This window comes from Eretmochelys imbricata, chromosome 6 (genome assembly GCF_965152235.1).
Source record: "Eretmochelys imbricata isolate rEreImb1 chromosome 6, rEreImb1.hap1, whole genome shotgun sequence".
In the NCBI taxonomy this organism is placed as follows: Eukaryota; Metazoa; Chordata; order Testudines; family Cheloniidae; genus Eretmochelys; species Eretmochelys imbricata.
In genome coordinates this window covers 73,805,658-73,833,344 of record NC_135577.1, presented here as the reverse complement: position 1 = coordinate 73,833,344, position 27,687 = coordinate 73,805,658, and the positions used below count along the sequence as shown (strand labels likewise).

Genomic DNA, 27,687 nt, shown 5'->3' with positions numbered 1-27,687 from the left:
TCAAGTTACTGGGGGAGTGGGTTTGTTTAATTTTGTTCAGATGTCAAAGTTTTATTGCAGATTAGCACCCAGGCTTTTGGGTTTTAGTTTTTTTTCTGTATGAAGAAAATTGATGTGTCCTTGAATTATAGGTTATTAAAGATTACTATGACTAGTCCCAAAGCAGCATTTCCATAGGTACAGATACCACTATAACTTATTTATAACACCTATTTTATTTTAATAACCCCTAATTTTACATAGAAAAAAGTATTTTTCAAATTAAATAAAATGCTTTTCAGGTATACTCTTTTTGTTTTGAAAGTCTGAAGGCAGTCAGCTGAACCATTAAGTTATGGCTCCTTACAAATTAGTTTTATTGAAATCATACAGTCTCTTACCTTTTCATGAGTGCTCTTTAGCTTTAAAAAAATAAAAGCTTGACTGTAACACTTTAAACCATACATACCTAAAGATATGCCGTTAAAGCCTAGTAGAGAGAAAGAGGCTACTTTTAAAAAGCTCTTTATAATCCACTTTGTAAAGTCGATATGCTCTCTTGCATGCTTTGTAAGAGCCATGCCGTGCAAGGAGAGGAGATGGGAGCTGTGAGAAGCTTCTTCAGGACACAGCAAGTTCTTCAGGACACAGCAAGACAGGGAGCTGCACACCCTACAGAATTCTAAAGCTCTGCAAGGCAGGTGAAGCAAGAGGAAGACAGGAAACAAGGGTGCAGATGCATTTATTCCAGATGTTGTGTAAACTATGAATATTTGAATACATTGTCAGCTTTCCCTCAGCCTTTCATTTCCATTACTTTCTGTTGCTTAGTTTTTTTGTTTTTAAACTGTAGTGTTACTTGATATACAACTTTAAATGTTAAGCTAGCAACTTAAAAAGTAACAATATTTTTTGTCTTATTGTTTTAGGGTTTGGCATAATAGCCCCAAACATCACAAGATTAATTAAACTGGGAATTCAAATCTTGTGGTGTATTCCAGATACAAAACAAGGTTACAACAACCCCTTAGAAACTGATTATTAAACTACTTGAAAGCAGACTTTTAGTGTTGACCAGAGAAAAGGATTATAAAAGGCGACAAATATCAGAGTAGAGCAAGCCTGACAGCTTTTTATCTGCAAAATATACATACAGGTACATGTATGTATAAATATATATTAAAAATCAAGTGCATACATTAAATTACTACAACTTCAGAACAACTAAATGTTCTCATATACTACAAGACTCATGGCTTTCTATGTAAGCGTATCCTGCTATGCAATCAAAATCCATTGTTGCCAGAGGAGCCAACCAATGCAGCACTACAATGCTGAATAATTGCTTTGTTTTAAACCCATATGTTATTTAAATATTACATTATTTTCAGGGGTACTTGGGTACAGGAAATTGACATTGTTTTCTAATCTGTACTTTTACTTGTAAAAGATTTATTTTTCTGTACATTATGAGTTATTATGAGTGATTTTTCTGTGTTCTTTCTTCTATAGGGTTATAACAGTATTCTTAAAGGGAGAAGGTTATCTTCCAGTCTCTTTACCTGCCCAAATTACCTCAGTCTTTTCTTCCTTCTTTTTCCATCATTCAATTTCCTTTACTTTCCCCAATGATCAGTATGGCAATGGGTGTTTGGGTCCCCCCTCCCACTTTGATTTGATGATCAGAAGGTAGAACTCTTGATCATTAGCTCTTTCCTCATAGCAGGTTACCAGAGAGCATATTGCACAGCTAGAAGTCGTACATAAGCAAACAAACAGCCTGTGATGGGGTATACAAACCCTACACAGGGCAACACAAGGTTAATGAGCTATTGTGGGCTCAGACGGCCCCACTCTGCTATACTTGTGAAAGATATCAGACTTGGAGGGAAGAGCTTAAAAGGAATAGGAAGTCATTTTTCTGCAGGGAACATGAATTCTGCACACGCACAGTGGTGCAGAATTCCCCAGGAGTAATCTCAGTGCTGGAGTATTAAGCAAGGTGCTCGTCCTGAGTTGAATCATACAACTGGTATGTATACTGACCCTCTGGGGACAGCAGACCTGGTATTCTGTGAGTGTTTAGTGGATAAGGGGCTGGACACTACAGCCCAGAGGAGAGTGCTTGGGTGGCTAACAGGCTGGTGGTGTCAGGGACTGATACCCAGATAAGTATAAGCAAGTCTCCCTCATGCTGGAGGCAGGGAGGTAACAAGGTGACTCACAGTCCTGGGTACCCCAAGAACTATCACAGGTATGTATTAATTTCTTTTTGTGTTTGTTGACAACCCTAGAAGAGGTCGACTATCTGGGGCTCTGCTGGAGATCTGAGACTCTCATGACTGGAATAGTGTGGTGGAACACCTGGGCAGTGCAGAGCAGAGCCTTAGGTAAATGCATGAGCCTGCTCCAACATTTACGAGGCACCCTGGTGAAGGAATGTAGTGACAAGCCCTATGATGATAATGACAGTTACTAGTGATCTATCATGAGTTTAAACCAGCACCCTAAAAGTGAAATATTCCCTAGCTCATTATCACTCATCTGAATGATGTATTGTTCTTTGACTACAGTTCTATTAGAGTGTTGGTTGCTTATAATCTGACTAAAGCATCCGTATTATGCTCTGTCCAGGAGCTCATTCCTTCTCTGAACACAAAAGATGTGCTTTCATACATTTCTCTGATTCTCACAGAAGTTCAAATGGATAAACTCTGCTGCAAAAATGACTAAAATAAAATGCTTCCAGCTATCATTTATATTCCAAAGCAATTCTTAAAATGTAAAAAAAATGCATCCTAATCAAATTTGTTTCCTGAAACAATGCAGTGTCCCAAGTGGCAGTTTGAAAAAAACACATGCCAGCTTCTAAATACATTCAATGTGAATGGAAACATATGTTTGTCTTCATCATAAAAAACAACCAAACCTGTCACCCTCCAAAACAATTTAGGATTAAAAAGGCCAAATTCATACCTGGTGTAAGTCTATTGAATTTGACTCCATGTTTATCATTGTTCTATTGAACATGAAAGCAAGAATGGGCAAAACCAAGGGTGGCTTTGTTTTTTCAAGGGAGGTTCACAGCTGGGTTCCATTCTGAAGACCCAAAGTTTGGAGAAAGAGGAAAGGTTCAGATGAAGACTGCTGGCTTTGGCTCATGCCTACTAGGAAGCAGACCACAAATGTTTAATTTAACCAAAAGCTTATAAGGAAGATGCAGTAGCTGACAGCTTTCTTTTTCAGATATGTTGTTAATAAAGGCTGCTGATCTAGTAACTCTGAAAAAACAAACACATATTCCGTTGCAATATTTTATCAACACTTACAAAAAATAACTAGCAACAGTGATTCTCAACATTTTCCATCCTGAGACCTTCCACTCCCTTCCACTAGCCAGACCCCATTCCCATATTGCTAAATGGAAAGGGCAGGGTGGTTGTGACCCATCTGCGGTTGTGGCCCCCAGACTGAGAACCCCTAAACTTGCATAGCAACAACCTAAAAGGAGAGGACGAGAAACATTGTTTACAATGGAGTTTAAAATACACTCTTCCCATTTTTGTTAAAATGTTTGCTTTGAGTGACTAGTAGACATGAATCACCCTTAGCTTCATCTGAAACCACAGTCATGCTTCAGATGTGTCTAAGGAAGAACAGTTATTCATCATTCTCTGCCTAGGCAGAATTCTTTCTTTCTTTTAACACTGGGCTGGTCAGATTTGGCAAGTTATTTTAAACTAGACAAGAGTCTTCACCTCTACATTTTAAAGAAAACTATTTACTAAACAGGCAGTAGGCTACAGGTGAGGGCTTGGCATGCACCAAAGATCTAAACTACAAACTGAGAACAAGTGCGCACAAAGAGTACTAGGGTATCATCAATCTGTGCTTTTGATAAACTACAGTGTGAGACAACAGCAAATGCAGAAATGGAAGAAAGGAAGGGCCACCTGCAACTGAACAAGGATTAAAGTTCCAGGGGTACAGTAGTTTTAAGTTTGTCTTACAGACTGTCACAGTTTAAAATTCACATTCAAGATACGCAAAACAATACATCTGTAATCAAGAAGGTAGGTGAGCTACAGTACAATGCCTGAGCACTCCTAGATAGACTAGCTTTTTGATAGAATGGACAGTTTGGTTCTGATTCACAAAGGATTTAGGCACCAGGTGTGGAAATCTGCTGTGAAAGTCATATATTGGATGATCTAGTACGGGGTGGCCAACCTGTGGCTCCAGAGCCACATGCGGCTCTTCAGAAAATAATACGGCTCCTTGTATAGGCACCGACTCCGGAGCTGGAGCTACAGGTGCCAACTTTCCCACGTGCCAGGGGGTGCTCACTGCTCAACCCCTGGCTCTGCCACAGGCCCTGCCCACACTCCTCCCCTTCCTGCCTCCTCCCTTGAGCCTGCCATGCCCTCGCTCCTCTCTCCTCCTTCCCCTGAGCCTCCTGCACACCATGAAACAGCTGATCGGGAGGTGCGGAGAGGGTGGGGAAGGTGCTAATCGATGGGGCTGATGATGGGCGGGAGGCACTGGGAGCGGGGGAGGGGAGAAGCTAATCGGGGGCTGCTGACGTATTACCGTGGCTCTTTGGCAACGTACATTGGTAAATTCTGGCTTCTTCTCAGCCTCAGGTTGGCCACCCCGATCTAGTATGAGATGAGTGGTGTAAATTACAATTAGAGTATTTGGGGTTTATGCCCACCACTAAAAGGAAATTTAGGGGTTGTGCTGTCTCCCTACTCCCACCAAGAGTAAAGAATGGCACTTACATTTATTCTGTTTGGAGGCTAACCATCAGCTTGCTGCAACATCACTTTTTAAAAAGGTATTACAATTTCTGCACCTTGAGAAATGCAGGCAAATAAAGGTAATGCCTTGTGTTTTCACAAAACAGTCAAAAGAAAAGGGCACAAGCAGACCACATATTTACCCAGGACTCTGGCTATTTACAGCATGCCAAAATCATGCACCCAGTAGGCATATGCACCATGCACATCACCATGGGATCTAACTGCCATTGGCTCATGCCCTAGGCACATCTATGCATGCTCCTTTGGGAAGAAACTGTATCACATGGACTACAGTCTACTTTTCATTAAACTACAGGAAATGCATTTGTTTTCAAAGGGAGGAAATGGCTATTTTATAAGTTTTTTTCTGTTAATTTCTAAACAATCTGGGGGGGCCTCCTACACCAGTAATTGGGCTTTCTCTGCTAGTTGATCCTTTTTAGGTCAAAAGTGAGCATACTTTAACTGAGAAAATAACTGGGCTACAAAAGGAAGAGAAAGTAACATGCATAAGAAACCTAGGGGCTGTTCCTGACATGGCAATTTTTTTACTTTGCTGTAAGAGATCAGCTAAAGAGAAAGGGCATCTTTTTATATTTCATTAATGAAACCCTCAGAAACTTGCTCTGTCCATTTTTGTGTAGAAGGGGCATGGCCTACCTATTTTGCCTCCATTTTGTGCTCCCTGAAGTCCTGCCTATTGGCTTGCTGCTGCAACACAGAATAGTTATGTTTTCATTTTACTAAACACTGGAGTGCCCAGTAAACCAGCTGCCAGATCACAACATGAAAGTTTCACAGGAAATGTACACAAAGCCATACATACCCTTTGGAAGTGAATCAGACCTGTACTACCGTCTGGATTTCACAAATAAAGCAGGAATGACACCAGTAGATATCTGATGAAAACACATTCATAAGGAACACTTCTGTTATATGTTTCCCTTTTGTTTTTATGTATTTGGCACAAAAATCAGCCTGTAACAAATTTCAGCATAACAATGATCCATGGGATCACGTACTGTAGAAAGTGGCCTTCCTTTGTTATTCATAGCTCCTGCTCCTACTAGGAATCCACTTTGGGAAAGATACTGACTTTATTGTTCCTGCTGATTTTTCTTTCTGCTTTACACTTGGGCTGCTTTGTCTGGATGAGCTCTTCAGGGGTATTCCCCAAGGGAGGCAGCAGTCGCTTCTTACTATTCCGATTTTCTGAGAGCCACTGTGGAGGCAACTCAAAAGGTCCAAAGCCAAACTGCATTGAATATTTATCATTGACCAGCTCGCCTTCTGTTGGCATGGCAGGAGCCACCTGAGCAGCCGAGTCTGCAATGGTGTGTTGTAGACATTTCTGAACGAATGTCTGTTCTACCTCTAAACTGGTGGTCGGGATTTCCTTCTGCTGAAAGTCACCAGAACCAATGGATTTTGTTTCATTCTCCTCATCATCCTCTGTTGGCTTAAAGATTTGCTGCTGCCCAATGTGAAACATCTCCAGAAGCTGGCTACCAGAGCGGACATTGGGCTCCAAGTTGGTATCTGCAACACTCCCAGAGCTGATAATGTTCCTCCTACTATACCTCCGGTGTAGCTGCACGATTGTCCCCACTAAGCACTTCCGTACAGATTTGTTTACAGTCAAAAAGAGCAAAGGATTGGCTAGCAGGGAGACTTTAGGCAACCAGATGGCAGTGAGGAACAAGAAGATTGAAATATCTGATATGTTGAGTATGGTACGGTAAATCATCAGAGTCACGTAGGGAACGCTACAGAAAATAAAGATCATAACCATGGAGAGCAGCATAGCATGAAGCTCAGCTTCTCTCTGGGAGGCATAGGGAATAGAAATAGTGTTCTGAGGCGTTCTTAAGGCAGCTATGATGACTTTTTTCTTTTGGCTAGCACTCAGTGCTCTGCGGATAAGAATCATAAAGAAAAACACCACAGCCACCGGTACAATAACAGTGGTGATGTTATAAATAATAACATACACCAAGTGGCCTAGGGAGTAGCTCCAGGATCCTGTGCAGGTGGACATGGCATAAATATCAGACACATTAGTCACAGCAAATACAGGAATGCTGGCCACCACGGCATGGGCCCAGATGTAGATAACCAGGTCTCGAGACTTCGCATCAGAGATCTTTCTTTCCAATGGGTATAAAACTGAGTAGTACCTGCCAAAAAACAAGGACAGTTTAAAGAGATGTGAATATATGTATTGATTGTTTGGGATCACACAGTCAGAGAATCAAAGAGTCCTAGAACTGGAAGGGACCTTGAGAGGTCATCTAGTCCAGTCCCCTGCACTCATGGCAGAATTAAGTATTATCTAGACCATTCCTGACAGGTATTTGTCTAACCTGCTCTTAAAAATCTCCAATGCTGGAGATTCCACAATCTCCCTAGGCAATGTATTCCAGTGCTTAACCATGCTGACAGTTAGGAAGTTTTTCCTAATGTCCAACCTAAACCTCCCTTGCTGCAATTTAAGCCCATTGTTTCTTGTCCTATCCTCAGAGGTTAAGAAAAACAATTTTTCTCCCTCCTCCTCGTAACAACCTTTTATGTACTTGAAAACTGTTATCATGTCCCCCATCAGTCTTCTCTTTTCCAGACTAAACAAACCCAGTTTTTTCAATCTTCCCTCATAGGTCATGTTTTCTAGTTTGTCGCTTTTCTCTGGACTCTCTCCAGTTTGTCCACGTCCTTCCTGAAATGTGCAGCCCAGAACTGGACACAATACTCCACTTGAGCCCTAATCAGCGCAGAGTACAGTGGAAGAATTACCTCTCGTGTCTTGCTTACAACACTCCTGCTAATACATCCCAAAATGATGTTCGCTTTTTTTGCAACAGCATTACACTGTTGACTCATATTTAGCTTGTGGTTCACTCTGACCACCAGATCCTTTTCCGCAGTACTCCTTCCAAGGCAGTCATTTCCCATTTTGTATGTGTGCAACTGATTGTTCTGTCCTAAATGGAGTACTTTGCATTTGTCCTTATTGAAGTTCATCCTATTTACTTCAGACCATTTCTCCAGTTTGTCCAGATCACTTTGAATTTTAATTCTATCCTCCAAAGCACTTGCAATCCCTCCCAGCTTGGTATCATCTGCAAACTTTATAAGTGTACTCCAGTTTATAAGCCAGTCTCCTGGCTTGACGGAGGGAGATGAGGATAGTGTTTTGGTAGCTGTTTGAGTATGATGTGGGTTGCCAAATGACTACCAGTTTCTGCTTTCTCTTAAACAAGAGTCTGGCTTTACAGGTCTAGCTCTAGAACAGAACTGAAGATCCACACCTTCATAAATGATCTGGAGGATGGTGTGGATTGCACCCTCAGCAAATTTGCAGATGACACTAAACTGGGAGGAGAAGTAGATACGCTGGAGGGTAGGGATAGAATACAGAGGGCCCTAGACAAATTAGAGGATTGGGCCAAAAGAAATCTGATGAGGTTCAACAAGGACAAGTGCAGAGTCCTGCACTTAGGACGGAAGAATCCCATGCACCGCTACAGACTAGGGGCCGAATGGCTCGGCAGCTGTTCTGCAGAAAAGGACCTAGGGGTTACAGTGGACGAGAAGCTGGATATGAGTCAGCAGTGTGCACTTGTTGCCAAGAAGGCCAATGGCATTTTGGGATGTATAAGTAGGGGCATTGCCAGCAGATCGAGGAACGTGATCGTTCCCCTCTATTTGCCATTGGTGAGGCCTCATCTGGAGTACTGTGTCCAGTTTTGGGCCCCACACTACAAGCAGGGTGTGGAAAAATTGGGAAGAGTCCAGTGGAGGGCAACAAAAATGATTAGCGGACTGGAACACATGACTTATGAGGAGAGGCTGAGGGAACTGGGATTGTTTAGTCTGCGAAAGAGAAGAATGAGAGGGGATTTGATAGGTGCTTTCAACTACCTGAAAGGGGGTTCCAAAGAGGATGGATCTAGACTATTCTCGGTGGTAGCTGATGACAGAACAAGGAGTAATGGTCTCAAGTTGCAGTGGGGGAGGTTTAGGTTGGATATTAGGAAAAACTTTTTCACTAGGAGGGTGGTGAAACACTGGAATGTGTTACCTGGGGAGGTGGTGGAATCTCCTTCCTTAGATATTTTTAAGGTCAGGCTTGACAAAGCCCTGGCTGGGATGATTTAGTTGGGGATTGGTCCTGCTTTGAGCAGGGGGTTGGACTAGATGACCTCCTGAGGTCCCTTCCAACCCTGATATTCTATGATTCTATGAAGCACATGTCAGTGATCAGCCAATAGCTATCCCTACCGTACCCAGGATTATATTACATTTTTGTCTGGATTTATATTCATTAAAAATATCTTATACTGGTCTTGAAACTTCCAAGTGGCTCTCTCATAATTTTCGTACCTCCATGCACATTGCACTGGTCATATTCAGAAAAAAGAATAATAATGACTGAGGCACATTTATGTTCATTCAAAACGCCAGAGTCTCAATGTTAATCTGAAGGATGTTCTATGACGGATTACCTCCCAAAGTACTTAGCACCAAAAAAAAACCCCAAAACCAAAGTGTCAGAGGTCACAAACAGGGACAGAATAATCCCAACATTTGTATGTAGGGCAATAAGAAATGTGGATAGATTTTGCCAGATCAGTAATCTAATGCACCATCAATGTCTTCATCCTGAATATCTTCGGATGTTGTTTCTAAACAAAATGTAATTGTAAGCAGCAATACAATATACCTGGCTGATATGATTGGAGAATGGTTGCAGTAGTTGGTGGCATGTGGCATGCAAGTCAGTGAAGTGAGAGTCCTGTCGCATACATGCTTTTGGCTGTGGTAAATCACCTTGTGTAAGCAAGCATGATGTCTATAAATGCTGTAAAATTCAGGAGTCTTAGCTCTACTCTTCAAGAGAGAGCACTAAAATAAATTGGATATAATTTTACTTGGCATGTGCATGAAAAACAGGTACAAGAATTTTTTAAAACATTTTGCTTTGTAGTATGGTTGGTGCTTAAGTACAAGGCCCTGTCAGTACAATATGATTTCTGGTGCAATCTAGGTGCAATGTATGTAGCACTGCATGTGTCCCTCTACTGTAGAAAATAATGTGGATTTGATTTTCAAAAGTTGTGGTGCCCAGGGCCATCAGTAAATGGATAGTTATAAATATACCTAGCAATTTGCACATCCATCTGTGGTAACTGAACCAATTACATGCTCAAATTCATATTCTTTTTTGCTTGCAGATGTGGATGTTTGAGCTTTTAAAAATCAGAATCTGCTCATGTATTTGTGGTGTTATTGTCCTTTAGGTGATTTATTTCTAATCATAGGGATTCTCCTTATCAAGTGGTAGGGGCTTGTGCTTTTTGATGCTGAAGGGCATGAATATTATTACTGAGGCCCACATAGTATGCAGTTTCACTGGTGACCATGGTGCCTGTTGCTTATAGGGTCGCAGATAGCTGTATAGTGTTTTTTGTTTGAGATACTGATGCTTGAATATGAATCTTGAATATTTCTCACCTCAATAATTTGCCATGCAAACCCCCACATCCTCTTCCTTGAAGATGTTAGAGATGAACAATAGCTTCAATGTAAGCTCCAGCCAATTAGTAAATATAAAAATACCTCTCAGACTTCAAAAGCATCTCATGATACCACAGATATGCCTTATGGCTTTTACTGCTAGAGATGCTATTAGAAGCTGAAATTGCTGATAGCAGACCAACCTTGGATAGAAGCCTCCCTCCATGAAGATTAGTTTGACTGGATACAACAGTTTTGTATACAGAGTAGTCATTGTAAAGTGTCCATACAGTATCTCACCAGGGGCACAAGTAATTAATGAAGCCTAGGGAACTACAAAACAAGAGGTTTTAATGATCAGCCCCATCCAGCCCCTTTTGTTTAAAGAGAAAAGTACAATTCTTTTTCAGTCTCTCTTCAAACCAGAACAAACCAAGAGTGCAGGAACTGAGTTTAGCTAACACCATCCTTAAGTTGTGAATAGTAAAGAGGAAATGTGTCTAGTCTAATAGAGTTGTTCAAAACACCACCAGTTTGGTTCATAGGGCTTCCTGTAAACTTCTTCTTAATTAGTTGAGGTGAGTTCCCATCCTGAGTTTCCTTTTGAGCTCAGAGTTTGAACAACATCAAAAACTCAAAGGAAAACTCACTTGAGTTTCTAGTGATTTCCACCCCACCGTTAATCAGTCCAAGTGCTCTTGAAACTCAGCCAGATTTGCTCAAACAAGGTGCAAACTTTTTAATGAAACCCAAAGTAGCAAATTATAATTACAAAGCTAAACCCTTCAAAACAGGGATGTATATAATGGAACAATATGCATATAAATTTTGCACCAAGCCTGCCAAGCCCTGTGTGAGTGGCTGTCTGTATCTCCTACTAAAAAATCAATGTGAGCTCTGATGGCAGAAGCCCTGCAGGATTGATCCCTATGTTTACTTGTATGTATTATCCTGATGCACGCTAGTGCTGTAACAGTTATGGGCCAATCACTTTTCCCCATTTGAAAATTCTGTTTTTCTTGGGCTCGTGCATTTAGTTTGCATTAGGTGAAACACAGTTCTCCCTCTTGATCATGCCTGAAATGTCAGGATGTAGTAGATCCTCAACACTCTAAGGGATAATTCTCTCTTCTCCCCAGTCAGACACCATATAGGGAAGGAAGTGTCAAATCATAAAGACCAGTAAATACAGAAATTATAATGAAAGCTAAAGAGGCACTTCCAGGCATAGCTGCAGTATCCAATATTTTGCCCAATATTAATAGAAAGGTATTGGACGAAATTCATACCTCGTTTAACCCTGCTGAAGTCAATCGATGATTTGGTTCCTTACAGAACTGACTCAAGTTAACTACACCATTATCAGATTAGCACAAACAGCATTCGTACAATATACAATGTAGGAATCATTACTTGCAAGTAACATAGAACTTTGATGTCAGGTCAATTTAGTTGGCATTAATTATGCAATTAACTTGTATCACACTTATTTTTACAAGACAGTCTGCTTTCCTCTGGCAGCTGCAACATCCATTTATCTTATGTCATGTGACCAACCTGCCCAATATTAATCCTACACACTGCATATTTCTGTTTTGGTCCAACACCGTGTTGGACCCAGGTCTGTACAGGGAGACAGCCGCTCACTCGGGGGACGCTAGGACCCACAGGCTGCCCCCCCTCCCCCCCCCACCTACTGTGTGGCCTGGCAGAAACCTGCCAAGAGGCGCCAGTCAGAGTCTCCAGCCGGTAGGAGAAGAAGCAGCCAAAGCAAGAACTGTTGATGCTTTGGAGAACTTTCTCTTGTGTTGACTGTACTTTCTCTGCCTTGTGCTGATTGGCTGTTTGCACCAACCTCACCCTCCCTCACAGTCTCTTCACCTCAGCTTTACTCCAGACCTGCCCTTCTTACCTGCCCTGTCCCCCTTACCCTCTCGCCTTCAGTGCCCCCCTCCCTTCCCTTTTCTTTCCATTTACTTTATCCTCTCCCATCTATATCTACCTAAGGAGAGTGAGAAAATTGTGGAAATAACATGATGTTTGCTGCCATCACACCATTCACTCTGCTTGTGCGTTGTACCCTGTTCCCCACCCTAGATCTGTTTGGTCTATTTAGAGTGTATGCTCTTTGAGGCAGGGACCATCTTTTTGTTTTATGTTTGTACAGCGCCTCATACAATGGGTCCTGGTCCATGACTGGGGCTCCTATGTACTATGGTAATACAAATAATAATTTTGCATTAGTCTGGAACCAAAAATTTGTATTTTGCTCAGAGAACCACTCATGTGAAACTGTACTTTTCCATGCTAATAGAGATCTGCCTCAAGATAGGTGGGATCAGAAAGTATTAATCACATAATGAGTGAGTTAATGGACAAGTATCCGAGAAGTTTGTTCATCCCAAAGACTTGTTGCTAAGAAGGATTAATGACAGGAGGAATAAGAGGATAGAAGCATCTTTGAAGATACATCTGCATATCAAAACCCCTTTGTGAAGTCCATAGATATCAGGATAAACTGAAATGAATCTGTTCTACACAACAGAGATTAATCTTTATATCCATACTTGTGTGGAAGGAAATTGAACTTTGTGGACACAAAGCTGGGGTGGAGGCAGTTGATATATTGGCACAAGGCACCATTAAACAATATTTAACATTCAGATGTCTGTAATTAAGCAGGGAAGGAAATAAAGAAAATCAAGGACACTTTGCTAGTAAATTTAATTTCTTACCTGTCCAAAGCAATGGCAGGAAAACTAAGGATGGTCACTGAGCAGAAGACTTTATGCAAGAACTTGACAATTTTACAGAAGAGCATGGTGTAGATCCACCAACAGCAGTGTGGACTGGCACTAAGGACAATATCAAAAGGCACACAGACTAGACTGGCACAGATCCCAGAGCAGGCCAAGTTCTTAATGAAGCGGTTTGTTACTGATTTAAATACTGATGTTCTGCAGGTCGACCACAGCACCATGACGTTTCCTGGGAAAAGGGGGAAGAAAAAGACAAAATACAAATCTATACTTCTGACTATTTTGAATGTTTCAAAGTACTGCAAATAAAAGCACTTGTTTAGAATTAGCTATATATCTTTGGTTCCGCCTAATATTTGTATTATATAGGCAGAGCAAGAGCACGTATGTATGTGTATGCACAATTGGACACAAAGAGTTCAATTTCCAAACGTAAGTGGTTAAATAGGATGCCCAAACCATGCATTTAGATGCTTAAACTGACACATAAGTGTTTCAAATGGGCAGTTTGTTTTGAGTATCCAAATATGGAAATCTATTAAGGTACCCACATTTCAAAAAATTGGCGCACCGTATTTTAAAAGATGGATATACAGAGTAAGAAAACAACGATTCCAGGTAAAGCTGATTTTACATTACTTGTCTGGGTGTGAAAATGGGTCAGCAGCCTGCTTTTTTACTACCTCTGAAGACCTTGGTACAAGTTTACAGTAGTGCATCGAGGCCTGTATTAGGCAACAAAAGAATGAGATTTATCTTCATTTACTTTTCAATTTATGGGATTCCATACAGACAATAATGTCTAATTATACCAAGGGGAAAAAAAAAGAGAAACACACAAGATGAAATCAACCAAGTTTTTCCAATATTCAAGATATATATAGTCTACAGTTTGAAGAGAAATGTGGGATGAGGGTGTGGGGAGGAACAGAAAAAGGAAAGGCAGAAATCAACATTAGTTCAGATAGTATTTATCACTGATCATACGCTACTCCTGACACAAAAAGTCTGACATCAAAGACTCAGTTCTTCCTGAATAACCTCGACAGTAACTAGTAATAGATAATGTTATGGCAGGTGTCACCAAGTGGTGCTTTTATACATAGTCTTTCAAGTTCTTTTTCTTTAGTGTGTAACATAATGTTCAGTCTTGGGAAGACATGCTGTGCTGTTGTTAGTATTTCTTAGGCAGGGTTCTCTGTAGGAGGTACCTTCTGAAGAGAGGGAGTTCTGTGAGCAGCAGAAAAGTTTGCTATCTGCCTTTGGCTTTGATTAAAATAAATTCTTGAGGCAGTAACTTGTGTTGCTGCAGGGCTGAGATTCCTGGAAAAAGGGATTGACTGCCGTGCATGCTGTCTGACCACCTTTGTTCTAGAATTGGTGTATGGATATAAATAAAACAAGTTACACTTAGCATATACAAATTTTATCTCCTCCACTGGGAAGCTGACCTGCAAGGCTCCAGATATTTGTTACTGCTGAACAGAGGCATTATACTGGTGTCAGAAAAGGACACTGGTGTCAGAAGAAGGGACAACAGCAGCATGCCGTTTTTCAGGATGATTGTAGACCCTAAAATCCTATCATGTTTCCCCTAATTTTAAACAAAACCAGTAACAGAACACATATACCCAGTGACTAGACATATATCCACTACAACTAGAGACCTGCATTTGCCAACATTTTCAAAAGTGGCTCTGAAATATCACCCACAAAGCTTATCACCTAACACACAGAAAGATTTATATGCTAAAAACAGAAGGCCAGAGAAATATCACTGCCCCTGCTGAAGGCAAAACCAATCCAAATGGGTAATTGGTTTCACAAGAAGTTGTTAAAGGCCCACAGCTGTCATTGTACAGAGAAGGACTCCTTACCCATGACATTAAAATCTCACAGCAGCACAACGGGAAAGGAAGCAATCTGCCTTTGTAGCATGTAGTGCTGGGTCCCTCCTGCTGCACACCAAGATATCAGATACGAGATTGAGCACAAACTGATTGCAAGAGAGAGATTTTTACAGAAAAGAGAACATTTCCTAATAGGAAAAGCACAACCAGAGATCACAACTAGTGTTAACAAATAGATAGAAATGCCGTTGAGTTGAGTGTAGGTCCTTGCTTCATTCTGCCAACTAGCTTTTTAGAAACTAGCCAGTATCTTTACTGTATCATTTCAGAAAAGTGTACAGTATAACTTCTGAAATATTCACCATTGATATGCTGTATAGGTTTACAGTAAAAAAATATAACTCTTTATTCAATTTTACATCAATTGTATGATGTATTTCTTATTACCCAAATTCCTATTTGGTAGCTGACAAAATATTTAGCTAAGTATTTACTATTTGATGTGTTTAAAAATGGAATCTTCATCTAGTTTTGGCAGGTGCCTTGGGCATGATAAAATATTCACCAAGCAGCATTCAATCAGCTGGGTTTAAAGCTTCTGAAAGCACTAGAAGGTATTCAGTCAATCATATCACTTGCTCAACAAAGTATTCCTTGTTATTCCTATCCTCCAGTTATTAAAGGAGGACACTTCAGACACTAACAACATACTATTATGATGACCTGGAGCAGGGGAGAAGCTGATGGCTTTGTTTGTAAATTGAAACTATTTACCTATTTTGAATTTCTTTAGTAGCTCTTCACAGTAAATCACTAAATCACTGCAAGGTTCACCTCTCTGTTAGAATGAATACAAATAAAGAAGCTGAGAAAGAAAAGCAACTAGCGGACGTTTTTATGGTTCAGACACTGCTAGAGAACTGTTGAGCTATTCTTCATATTCCTGTGGCATAAGGTCTAATGAAGTAGGACAGTCTGAGTCTAGAGAGACAGCCTTGGAGTCAGTTTTATAAACCATGAGTTGTCATATGATTTCCTCCATTGGGAGGTATAGAGGAAATGAAAATAGCACAAGTCCTGACCAAACCTGGCTGATGAGTGGGAGGAGTAGAGCTCACAAGGCATCGTTCCTCTCTCTCTAAGATGGAGGAATCCTTTACCTATACATGATGCAACTGGACCGCCACATGTGTTCGATGGGTCATAGCTTGGGGACAGAGCTGAGTGCAAGCACTCAAAAGGGTATATTATACCTCCAAAACCAATGGGTTTTTCAATGGAAAATCAATCAGGCACTAATGCTACTCAGAGAAGCTTTAACTTTATTTGTACTTGCAGCCATGGTTAACTAGCTCCTAGGCAAGCCAGGCTACCAGAGGAGACTAGGACATTGGGCATCAGCATGCAGTGGCAAGCTCTCCATGCTGATAGCTTGAAATCAGCAGATTTCCCACCATATGCCACAAAGCCTTTGCCTCAAAGAAAATAAGGCACTGAAAACTCCACACAGGAGTCAGATAGTATGGAGACAATCAAAGCCTACACAGGGAACTGCACAGTTTTCCATATCAGTTTTGCTTACCCATCATCCATTTATTTTCATGGGAGAGGATGACACTGTTCTAGGTGACTGAGTTATTTAACTAGCATTACAGCAGTCTGTGTTTTGAGTCTTTTCCACACTTGTATAGCCAGAGTTGTTCCTTTTTTGTCCACATTCCTCTGTCATTAGCTGTTGGAATTTGTGAAAGATCCCAGACTACTATCGGTATTCTGGCTGGTTTATAGCTCCATGTTTCAGGTCATTACAGCTGAAAATACTATAGACATTTTCTATCAAAGGTTATTTTCCTAGGTATTTGGATGATAAGCCAGGCCACCTTGGGCTCACATTTAATAAATGACACCAGATTGTGCTAGTCAATTCTTGGATGGGAGACTTCCATGGGAAGCGGTGCTGGTGATTCAACAGATGGCACTGTCCCCTCAGTACTAAACTAATGTACAGGCATCTCTTATGGCAACCTTGGTATAGCGAGTCACCTATTGTTGTTTAAGATTTCAAATATGTTAGAGGAAAGGACAAAGCTGTATTTTAATTAAAAAGGAGAAATATAAATTCTTGTTTGATAGTAGTTCTTAATGGGCAAATGTCTACAATAAAACAACCACTACAACTGGCATTAGTTGGCAACCTTGCTGGCATTCTGTGTGACTTTCAACGACGGGTAGATGCCTAACTCCCATTCAGGCCTTTGGAAATGTTTCTCAGCAACAATGAGTAATCACTGGCCTCTGCAGGCTTCACTGAAAAATAGATCCTTTAAATTTAGAAAAAAAATTAAGTATAGAGTCTGCCAAACTAATTTAAATAAAGTTAATCTACTTGTACTACTGTAAATTTTAATATACAATAAATATCTTTATGCACTGTCTATTCATAATGTTGTATTTGTATGTAATAAATGGTTGCCTTAGGTAACCCCAACTTTTTTTTGTTCTGAAATTTTAGGGAGACCAATGTAAGCAGAGTTACAATAATGAAAATACCCAGAGAAGTAGAGTCAGAAAAAAAAGTTACTACAAAAATGGGCTAATATATCACGCTGAAAAATAGTCTGCTAAGGCGTCAAACTCCGGCGAACATTTTTACGTGTTCATGGAATCTACGGGTAGCAACATACTCAGAACTTTTATTATTATCAATAAAGTTGCATTCTGATTCAAAGTGGTGAAACAGGTAGAAACATATTAAACTCAGTTGTCAGCGCACCTTTTTCCACACCAAGCTCCACCATTCTTAAATGTCTTTGCTAGACTCAAAGTGTTGATCCAGGTATTAAAATCAAACAGATAATTTTGTAACAACATCTCTTAATAATAACTCTAATAATAAGTAAAACTCTGAATAATATCTTTAACAACCAGCAAGATGATCACAATAGAAACCAGAGATGGTCATCTAAAAGAAATACCTTTGCCACTAAGTCAGAATTAAGTCTTTATTTGCTGTGGATTTACTCATGAAACCTTAGCTAATGTACCCTCATGTATCTAGTCTTCAGCTGGATACCAAATTATACTTTTGTTAACATTGGCTAGATCAGGATTGAAGCAAAACTCCCAATACAAAGCCCACACACTTCAAATCTGACTTCTTTTTCCTACTTCTTACTTTCATGAACTCTCACGTCCCACCTAGAGTGGAATTTACTGGATATAAGTATCTTTACAACAGTAACAAAAACTTTGAGGTTGGTAATAGAACTGGTTGGAAAATGGGTTCCCCCACCCCCCTGGACAATTTCATTGAAAACATTGATACCTCCTCTTAAAAACCAACAATTTTCAATTTTCAGCAACAACCACAACAACACATTATTTTTTTTATATTTTTTTTATTTTCTGTTTTTTTTCCTTAATCAAAATAAAAGCCTTGTAGACTGACAGTATGCATCCTCTTTGCATATGGAAAATATAAAGCAAAGTTTCTAAATTCCCTAACCAATAAATTTTATAATGAGTAGGGCTCCTAGGTACTATCACAATACAAATAAATAATAATAATTCTTGCTTGCTTACATTAATGTCATTACCACACTTCTGTTAAATTTATGGCCAATTAATTTTGATTTCACTCTTTTTTTCAACTCTTGTTTTTTCACTTTTTAGTTTATATGTATGTGTAGGCAGATCTTTGACATCTGAGGCAAAATGAGCTGCAGGAGTAACTAATGTTAAACATAATAGCTGCTGCACACTGGAATTATTGCTTCAGGACCAGCAGTTAAGAGAACCACCCACTCTCCCTGACCTATGCCACACTTCTTTCTTTCTTACGCAACAACAGGGGGTGTAGAGGAGTATTTTAAAACCTTGTGGCAAAAAAAACAGGATGGAGACTTATGTTTACACATCTAGGGTAAAATTTTGGACCATTTAAGTCAACAGAAAACCTCCCACTAACTTAAATGTAGCCAGAATTTCACCTTTGTGATATTTCATTGCGCACCTGAGATGATGCACAACTCCCTATCTCCATGCCACATGGGCTGTTACAGGATTGCTTTCCCAAACAGTCTACATTAAGAGCTGAGTTGTTTTCCTGTTTTGTTTTTTAATTTCTTCTGTGAAAACCATCAGATCATCCTCCTGGGATGCTGCACAGTGCCATACCACGGGGAACAGAAAATGTTCCCGTACAGAAAAAAAATACAACAGCTCCAGAACAGAGTGCACCGATGTAGGTGAATCTAATTCTTTCCAATATGTTTCAAGATGTTCATTTTTGTATTTTTGAGCAAAATTCATTATAAACTTGAATATTATTTTTTCATTCCAAGAAACAGGCAGTTCTATTCACATATGCCTTATTTTTAAGATACTGTTTCTTTTTCACGTGCTTGCAGTTATCGTTCACACATGACTCAGAGATTTAAAACTTGCATGCAAATTGATGATTGTTGCTTACGCCTGCATTTAAAATGCCAGTTGTGTTCTATCCCTCTCCAATATAGCAAGCAACTGGAATGCGTTTTTAAATTCTTTCATGTACACAGCTGTCTTTAAATAGAAACGTGTAACATTTCCTCCATCAGGCATAAAGATGTGATGTTTGCACATCTATCTAGGTGTTTGTATAGCCTCTATCACCCTAGTATCTCAGCCCTGGTCTACACTAGGAGTTGAGGTAGAATTTAGCAGTGTTAAATCGATTTAACCCTGCACCCGTCCACACAACAAAGTCCTTTTTTTTTGGTTTTTTTTTACTTAAAGGGCTCTTAAAATTGATTTTCTTACTCCACCCCCGACAAGGGGATTAGCTCTGAAATCGGCCTTGCCAGGTCGAATTTGGGGTACTGTGGATGCAATTAGACAGTATTAGCCTCCGGGAGCTATCCCAGAGTTCTTCATTGTGACCACTCTGGACAGCACTCTCAACTCAGATGCACTGGCCAGGTAGACAGGAAAAGAACCGCGAACTTTTGAATCTCATTTCCTGTTTGGCCAGCGTGGCAAGCTGCAGGTGACCAGGCAGAGCTCATCAGCAGAGGTGACCATGATGGAGTCCCAGAATCGCAAAAGAGCTCCAGCATGGACTGAATGGGAGGTACGGGATCTGATCGCTGTATGGGGAAGGGAATCCATGCTATCAGAACTCCGTTCCAGTTTTCGAAATGCCAAAACATTTGTCAAAATCTCCCAGGGCATGAAGGACAGAAGCCATAACAGGGACCCGAAGCAGTGCCGCATGAAACTTAAGGAGCTGAGGCAAGCCTACCAGAAAACCAGAGAAGCAAACGGCCGTTCCGGGTCAGAGCCCAAAACATGCCGCTTCTATGATGAGCTGCATGCCATTTTAGGGGATTCAGCCATCACTGCCCCAACCGTGTTGTTTGACTCCTTCAATGGAAATGGAGGCAACACAGAAGCAGGTTTTGGGGATGAGGAAGATGATGATGACGAGGTTGTAGATAGCTCACAGCAAGCAAGCAGAGACACTGGTTTTCCCGACAGCCAGGAACTGTTTCTCACCCTGGACCTGGAGCCAGTATCCCCTTAACCCACCCAAGGCTGCCTCCTGGACCTGCCAGGCAGAGAAGGGACTTCTGGCGAGTCTATATAAATAGTATACATAGTTTAAAACCAAGCGTGTTTAATGATTAATTTGCCCTGGCATTCGCGGCCAGTACAGCTACTGGAAAAGTCTGTTAACGTGTCTGGGGATGGAGCAGAAATCCTCCAGGGACATCTCCATAAAGCTCTCCTGGATGTACTCCCAAAGCCTTTGCAAAAGGTTTCTGGGGAGGGCAGCCTTATTCTGTCCACCATGGTAGGACACTTTACCACGCCAGGCCAGTAGCACGTAGTCAGGAATCACTGCAGAACAAAGCATTGCAGCGAATGTTTGCTGGTGTTCAAACAACATCCGTTCTTTATCTCTCTGTGTTATCCTCAGTAGAGTGATATCATTCAAAGTCACCTGGTTGAAATAGGGTGCTTTTCTTAAGGGGACATTCAAAGGTGGCTGTTCCTGCTGGACTGTTTGCCTGTGGCTGAACAGAAATGTTCCCTGCTGTTAGCCACGGGAAGGGGGGAGGGGTTAGCCACGCGATGTGGGGAGGCAAAATGTGACCTTGTAACGAAAGCACATGTGCTATGTATGTAATGTTAACAGCAAGGTTTACCGTGAGAGTGTACCCATTGTTCTATAAAATATGTCTTTTTATATACCTCTGCTGACTGCTCACTGTCCCTTTTTTTTCTCCACCAGCTGCATGTGTTTCAAGGATCACAGGATCTTCTCCTTCCCAGAGGCTAGTGAAGATTAGAAGGCGAAAAAAACGCTCTCGTGATGAAATGTTCTCTGAGCTCATGCTGTCCTCCCACGCTGACAGAACACAGAAGAATGCATGGAGGCAGACAATGTCAGAGTGCAGGAAAGCACAAAATGACCGGGAGGAGAGGTGGCGAGCTGAAGAGAGGGCTGAAGCTGAAAAGTGGCGGCAGCGTGACGGGAGGAGGCAGGATTCAATGCTGAGGCAGCTGGAGGATCAAACTAACATGCTCCAGCGTATGGTTGAGCTGCAGGAAAGGCAGCAGGAGCACAGACCGCCCCAAGTTCCATAGCCTCCTCAACCAGATGCCCAAGAACACGGTTGGGGGGCCTCCGGCCACCCAGCCGCTCCACCCCAGAGGATTGCCCAAGCAACAGAAGGCTGGCATTCAATAAGTTTTAAAGTTTTAAACTTTTAAAGTGCTGTGTGGCCTTGTCCTTCTCTCCTCCACCACCCCTCCCGGGCTACCTTGGCAGTTATCCCCCTATTTGTGTGATGAATTAATAAAGAATGCATGAATGTGAAGCAACAATGACTTTATTGCCTCTGCAAGTGGTGATCGAAGGGAGGAGGGGACGGTGGTTAGCTTACAGGGAAGTAGAGTGAACCAAAGGGGGTGGGGGGTTTCATCAAGGAGAAACAAACAGAACTTTCACACTGTAGCCTGGCTAGTCCTGAAACTGGTTTTCAAAGCTTCCGCACCCTCCTGTGCTCTTCTAACCACCCTGGTGTCTGGCTGCATGTAACCAGCGGCCAGGCGATTTGCCTCAACCTCCCACCCTGCCATAAATGTCTCCCCCTTACTCTCATAGATATTGTGGAGCGCACAGCAAGCAGTAATAACAGTGAGAATATTGGTTTCACTGTGGTCTAACCGAGTCAGTAAACTGCGCCAGCGTGCTTTTAAACATCCAAATGCACATGCTACCACCATTCTGCACTTGCTCAGCCTGTAGTTGAACAGCTGCTGACTACTGTCCAGGTTGCCTGTGTATGGCTTCATGAGCCATGGCATTAAGGGGTAAGCTGGGTCCCCAAGGATAACTATAGGCATTTCAACATCCCCAACAGTTATTTTCTGGTCTGGAAATAAAGTCCCTTCCTGCAGCTTTTGAAACAGACCAGAGTTCCTGAAGATGAGAGCGTCATGTACCTTTCCCGGCCATCCCACGTTGATGTTGGTGAAACGTCCCTTGTGATCACCAGTGCTTGCAGCACCATTGAAAAGTATCCCTTGCGGTTTATGTACTCGCCGGCTTGGTGCTCCAGTGCCAAGATAGGGATATGGGTTCCGTCTATGGCCCCGCCACAGTTAGGGAATCCCATTGCAGCAAAGCCATCCACTATGATCTGCATATTTCCCAGGGTCACTACCCTTGATATCAGCAGATCTTTGATTGTGTGGGCTACTTGCATCACAGCAGCCCCCACAGTAGATTTGCCCACTCCAAATTGATTCCCAACTGACCGATAGCTGTCTGGTGTTGCAAGCTTCCACAGGGCTATTGCCACTTGCTTCTCAACTGTGAGGGCTGCTCTCATCTTGGTATTCTTGCACCTCAGGGCAGGGGAAAGCAAGTCACAAAGTTCCATGAAAGTGCCCTTACGCAGGCGAAAGTTTCGCAGCCACTGGAATTCGTCCCAGACCGGCAAATCTATGCAGTCCCACCAGTCTCTGCTTGTTTCCCAGGCCCAGAATTGGCCTTCCACCGCATGAACCTGCCCCAGTAGCACCATGATGCCCGCATTGCCAGGGCCCGTGCTTTGAGAGAAGTCTGTGTCCATGTCCTCATCACTCTCGTCACCATGCTGACGTCACCTACTTGTCCGGTTTCACTTTGCCAGGTTCTGGTGCTACATATACTGCTGGATAATGCGCGTGCTGTTTAATGTGCTCCTAATTGCCAAAGTGATCTGAGCAGGCTCCATGCTTGCCGTGGTATGGCGTCTGCACAGAAAAAAGGCACGGAACGATTGTCTGCCGTTACTCTGATGGAGGGAGGGGCAACTGACGACATGGCTTACAGGGTTGGCTTACAGGAAATTATAATCAACAAAGGGGGTGGCTTTACATCAAGGAGAAACAAAAACAACTGTCACACAGAATGGCCCCCTCAAGGATTGAACTCAAAACCCTGGGTTTAGCAGGCCAATGCTCAACACAATGAGCTATCCCTCCCCCCGGTATTTCAGACAGGACTGAATCTCCATTAAACTTTTCAAGGTGCCCCTGACAGACCTCACCGAAACAATTGTCGGCCATTGATTTCACGAAGGGAGGAGGGAGCAAATGAATACAAAACAAATCTGGTGTATTTTTTGTTTTGATCCACTCCATCTATCTTTTACATCTTTGGCTGGCAGCAGATAGTGCAGTAGGACTGCTAGCCATCCTCATCTCCTGCCTGCTCACCAGAAGACAGTACAACAGGACTGCTGGCAGGACTAAAGAGAATGACCTGGTCAAGTCACTCCTATTTTAGTCCCTGAGCCCATGTCTGCCCAGGCGCTCCTGATCAACCTTACCAAGGCAGCCAAGAGCACCTCGGACATGATGACGATGGTTATCAGGCCTATTGCACCATCCGCTGCCACAAGGCAATGTATTGCTGCTGTGTAGCAACGCAGTACCACATCTGCCAGTATCCAGGAGACGTACAGTGACAGTGAGCTGAGCAGGCTCCATGCTTGCCGTGGTATGGCGTCTGCACAGGTAACTCAGGAAAAAAGGCGCGAAATGATTGTCTGCCGTTGCTTTCACGGAGGGAGGAAGGAAGGGTCTGACGACATGTACCCAGAACCACCCGCGACAATGTTTTTGCCCCATTAGGCATTGGGATCTCAACCCAGAATTCCAATGGGCAGCAGAGACTGCAGGAATTGTGGGATAGCTACCCACAGTGCAACACTCCGGTACTGTGGAAGCACTCCGCCGAGTTAATGCACTTAATGCACTTAGAGCATTTAGTGTGGGGGGACACACAATTGACTATATAAAAAATGATTTCTAAAAAACCGACTTCTATAAATTCGACCTAATTTTGTAGTGTAGACATACTCTTAGTGCCTTCCAAATAGAAATAACAACCCAAGTCCCAGCATTCAAAGCTCCATCTTGATCCTAACAGCTTTTCACAGGGATCCACCTCTTACTTAAAAATGAGGAAGGCAGTGGGCTGTAATTTAGTGTACTACTGACTGCATTCATCATATCCCTGGGCCACACTGACTTGCCTATAAAACTGATCTTGAAACATACTCATCACAACCTCAAACCTACACTTTTTTGGCTTACACGTGAGTACCATATGCTTGGTAACTTGAATCTGTTTCTGTCATGTATACAGAGGAATGAAGTAAGTCTTACTCAGATACAAGAGATCAGTGCTCATTTTCTTTGAATGCCTGAGCAGATAAAAAAAAATGTCCCTTAGAATACTAAAAATGGTTGGAGTAAACACCGTGCAGTGGAGCTTGCTGTTCTATAAAATCCCTGTTTGCCGAAGGAGTAGGTGTTCACAAAGTCTGTCTGTCACGCTCCTGCCTCCAGGAATGCCTATCTGCTTTTACAGGTATAAAAGTTTCACATATTTACTTTCTCTTGATCGCAAAATGTACTGTCAGTTGTTATATCACCAGTTCCCAATTGTATGTACACAGCATATTCTGCTATTCTTTATTTGCCTGTTATTTCCTTACTAATCACACTATGGAAAGAAAAAACACAAGAGTAGGACTCCAAAAACTAGACAACTTATTAAAATAAATACAGGCATCACTAGAAAGAAAAAGAAAATAGAAGCAACACCCTGTCACTTTTTGTAAAGTGATTTATTTATTTGTATCTTCATTAAAAGGGTTTCCTTTTCAGGAAATCTATACGTGCATCTCCAGCTATGGTCCCAGCGGTGTAAGTGTTAGCACAGATAAGATGGCACTTTTACCCCTGTTGTCTAAAGTTACTCTGAGAAGTTAGATGACATAGGGTTAAAAGGCCAATGCATGTCCATATGAGGACTCCCACTATGGCTACCACTGATGGCACACTTTAAGTGTAGATTTGCTCACAGACTAGAAGTGTGGTTTCACTATAGCAGGCGAAGATCTATGTGACAAACACTCTCCTCCACTCCATCTGAGGAGCAGTGGTAGGGCCTCTCTACACCTCTCCACCTTGAACCCCGACCTGGGATATTCTATCTACTACTCAAGATCCATAAACCTGGAAATCCTGGACACCCCATCATCTCAGGCATTGGCACCCTGACAGCAGGATTGTCTGGCTATGTAGACTCCCTCCTCAGGCCCTACGCTACCAGCACTCCCAGCTACCTTCGAGACACCACTGACTTCCTGAGGAAACTACAATCCATCGGTGATCTTCCTGATAACATCATCCTGGCCACTATGGATGGAGAAGCCCTCTACACCAACATTCCACACAAAGATGGACTACAAGCCGTCAAGAACACTATCCCCGATAACGTCACGGCAAACCTGGTGGCTGAACTTTGTGACTTTGTCCTTACCCATAACTATTTTACATTTGGGGACAATGTATACCTTCAAATCAGCGGCACTGCTATGGGTACCCGCATGACCCCACAGTATGCCAACATTTTTATGGCTGATTTAGAACAACGCTTCCTCAGCTCTCGTCCCCTAACGCCCCTACTCTACTTGCGCTATATTGATGACATCTTCATCATCTGGACCCATGGAAAAGAAGCCCTTGAGGAATTCCATCATGATTTCAACAATTTCCATCCCACCATCAACCTCAGCCTGGTCCAGTCCACACAAGAGATCCACTTCCTGGACACTACAGTGCTAATAAACGATGGTCACATAAACACCACCCTATACCGGAAACCTACTGACTGTTATTCCTACCTACATGCCTCCAGCTTTCACCCTGACCACACCACACGATCCATCATCTACAGCCAAGCTCTGCGATACAACCGCATTTGCTCCAACCCCTCAGACAGAGACAAACACCTACAAGATCTCTATCAAGCATTCTTACAACTATAATACCCACCTGCGGAAGTGAAGAAACAGATTGATAGAGCCAGAAGAGTTCCCAGAAGTCACCTACTACAGGACAGGCCTAACCAAGAAAATAACAGAACGCCACTAGCCGTCACCTTCAGCCCGCAACTAAAACCCCTCCAACGCATTATTAAGGATTTACAACCTATCCTGAAGGATGACCCAACACTCTCACAAAACTTGGGAGACAGGCCAGTCCTTGCCTACAGACAGCCCCACAACCTGAAGCAAATACTCACCAGCAACCACATACCACACAACAGAACCACTAACCCAGGAACCTATCCTTGCAACAAAGCCCGTTGCCAACTGTGCCCACATACCTATTCAGGAGACACCATCACAGGGCCTAATAACATCAGCCACACTATCAGAGGCTCGTTCACCTGCACATCCAGCAATGTGATATATGCCATCATGTGCCAGCAATGCCCCTCTGCCATGTACACTGGTCAAACTGGACAGTCTCTACATAAAGAATAAATGGACACAAATCAGATGTCAAGAATTATAACATTCATAAACCAGTCGGAGAACACTTCAATCTCTCTGGTCACAGGATTACAGACATGAAAGTTGCGATATTACAACAAAAAAACTTCAAAACCAGACTCCAGCCAGAGACTGTTGAATTGGAATTCATTTGCAAATTGGATACAATTAACTTAGGCTTGAATAGAGACTGGGAGTGGCTAAGTCATTATTCAAGGTAACCTATTTCCCCTTGTTTTTTCCTATCCCCCCCCCTCCCCCAAGACGTTCTTGTTAAACCCTGGATTTGAGCTGGAAATGGCCCACCTTGATTATCATACACATTGTAAGGAGAGTGATCACTTTAGAAGCTATTACCAGCAGGCGAGTCGGGTGGGGGGAGAGAAAACCTTTTGTAGTGGTAAACACCCATTTTTTCATGCTTTGTGTGTATAAAAAGATCTTCTATACTTTCCACAGTGTGCATCCGATGAAGTGAGCTGTAGCTCATGAAAGTTTATGCTCAAATAAATTGGTTAGTCTCTAAGGTGCCACAAGTACTCCTTTTCTTTTTGCGAATACAGACTAACACGGCTGTTACTCTGAAATCTACACCACATGCGGCTCTAGAAGGCCACATCTTCACTCTCAAACCAGATCTGCTCTAGGGAACTGTAGCAAAAGAATCCCTACTGCTGGTGCAGCTGCATCAGACAGACCTCTCATGTGAGCAAGGATTGCTGGCTACTCACGCTTTTACCATCATCTCAATTAAACCTGCTCAGGATGTTCCTGTCACTGAATGACTTCCTAAAATTCCCTAATGTGCACATGGTCTGAAGCTAATATTATCCTATGGAAAGTGTTTGTTGCTGACAAGTGACAGCAATGAGTGCAGATGACCTACTGCTAGATACGA

At 42.1% G+C, this 27,687-nt stretch overlaps 1 protein-coding gene across 1 annotated transcript in view; it reads right to left on the bottom strand.

Moving 5' to 3' along the window:
* Positions 1–5,847: 5,847 nt before the first annotated feature.
* Positions 5,848–27,687, bottom strand: part of GPR176 (G protein-coupled receptor 176) — an 87,647-nt gene continuing 65,807 nt past the window's right edge. Inside the window, exons 2-3 of the mRNA XM_077820306.1 lie at positions 13,031–13,283; positions 5,848–6,958 (exon numbers count right to left, since the gene is read on the bottom strand). Coding sequence (XP_077676432.1) covers positions 5,848–6,958; positions 13,031–13,283 — 1,364 coding nt within the window. The remainder of the gene's footprint in view (positions 6,959–13,030; positions 13,284–27,687) is intronic.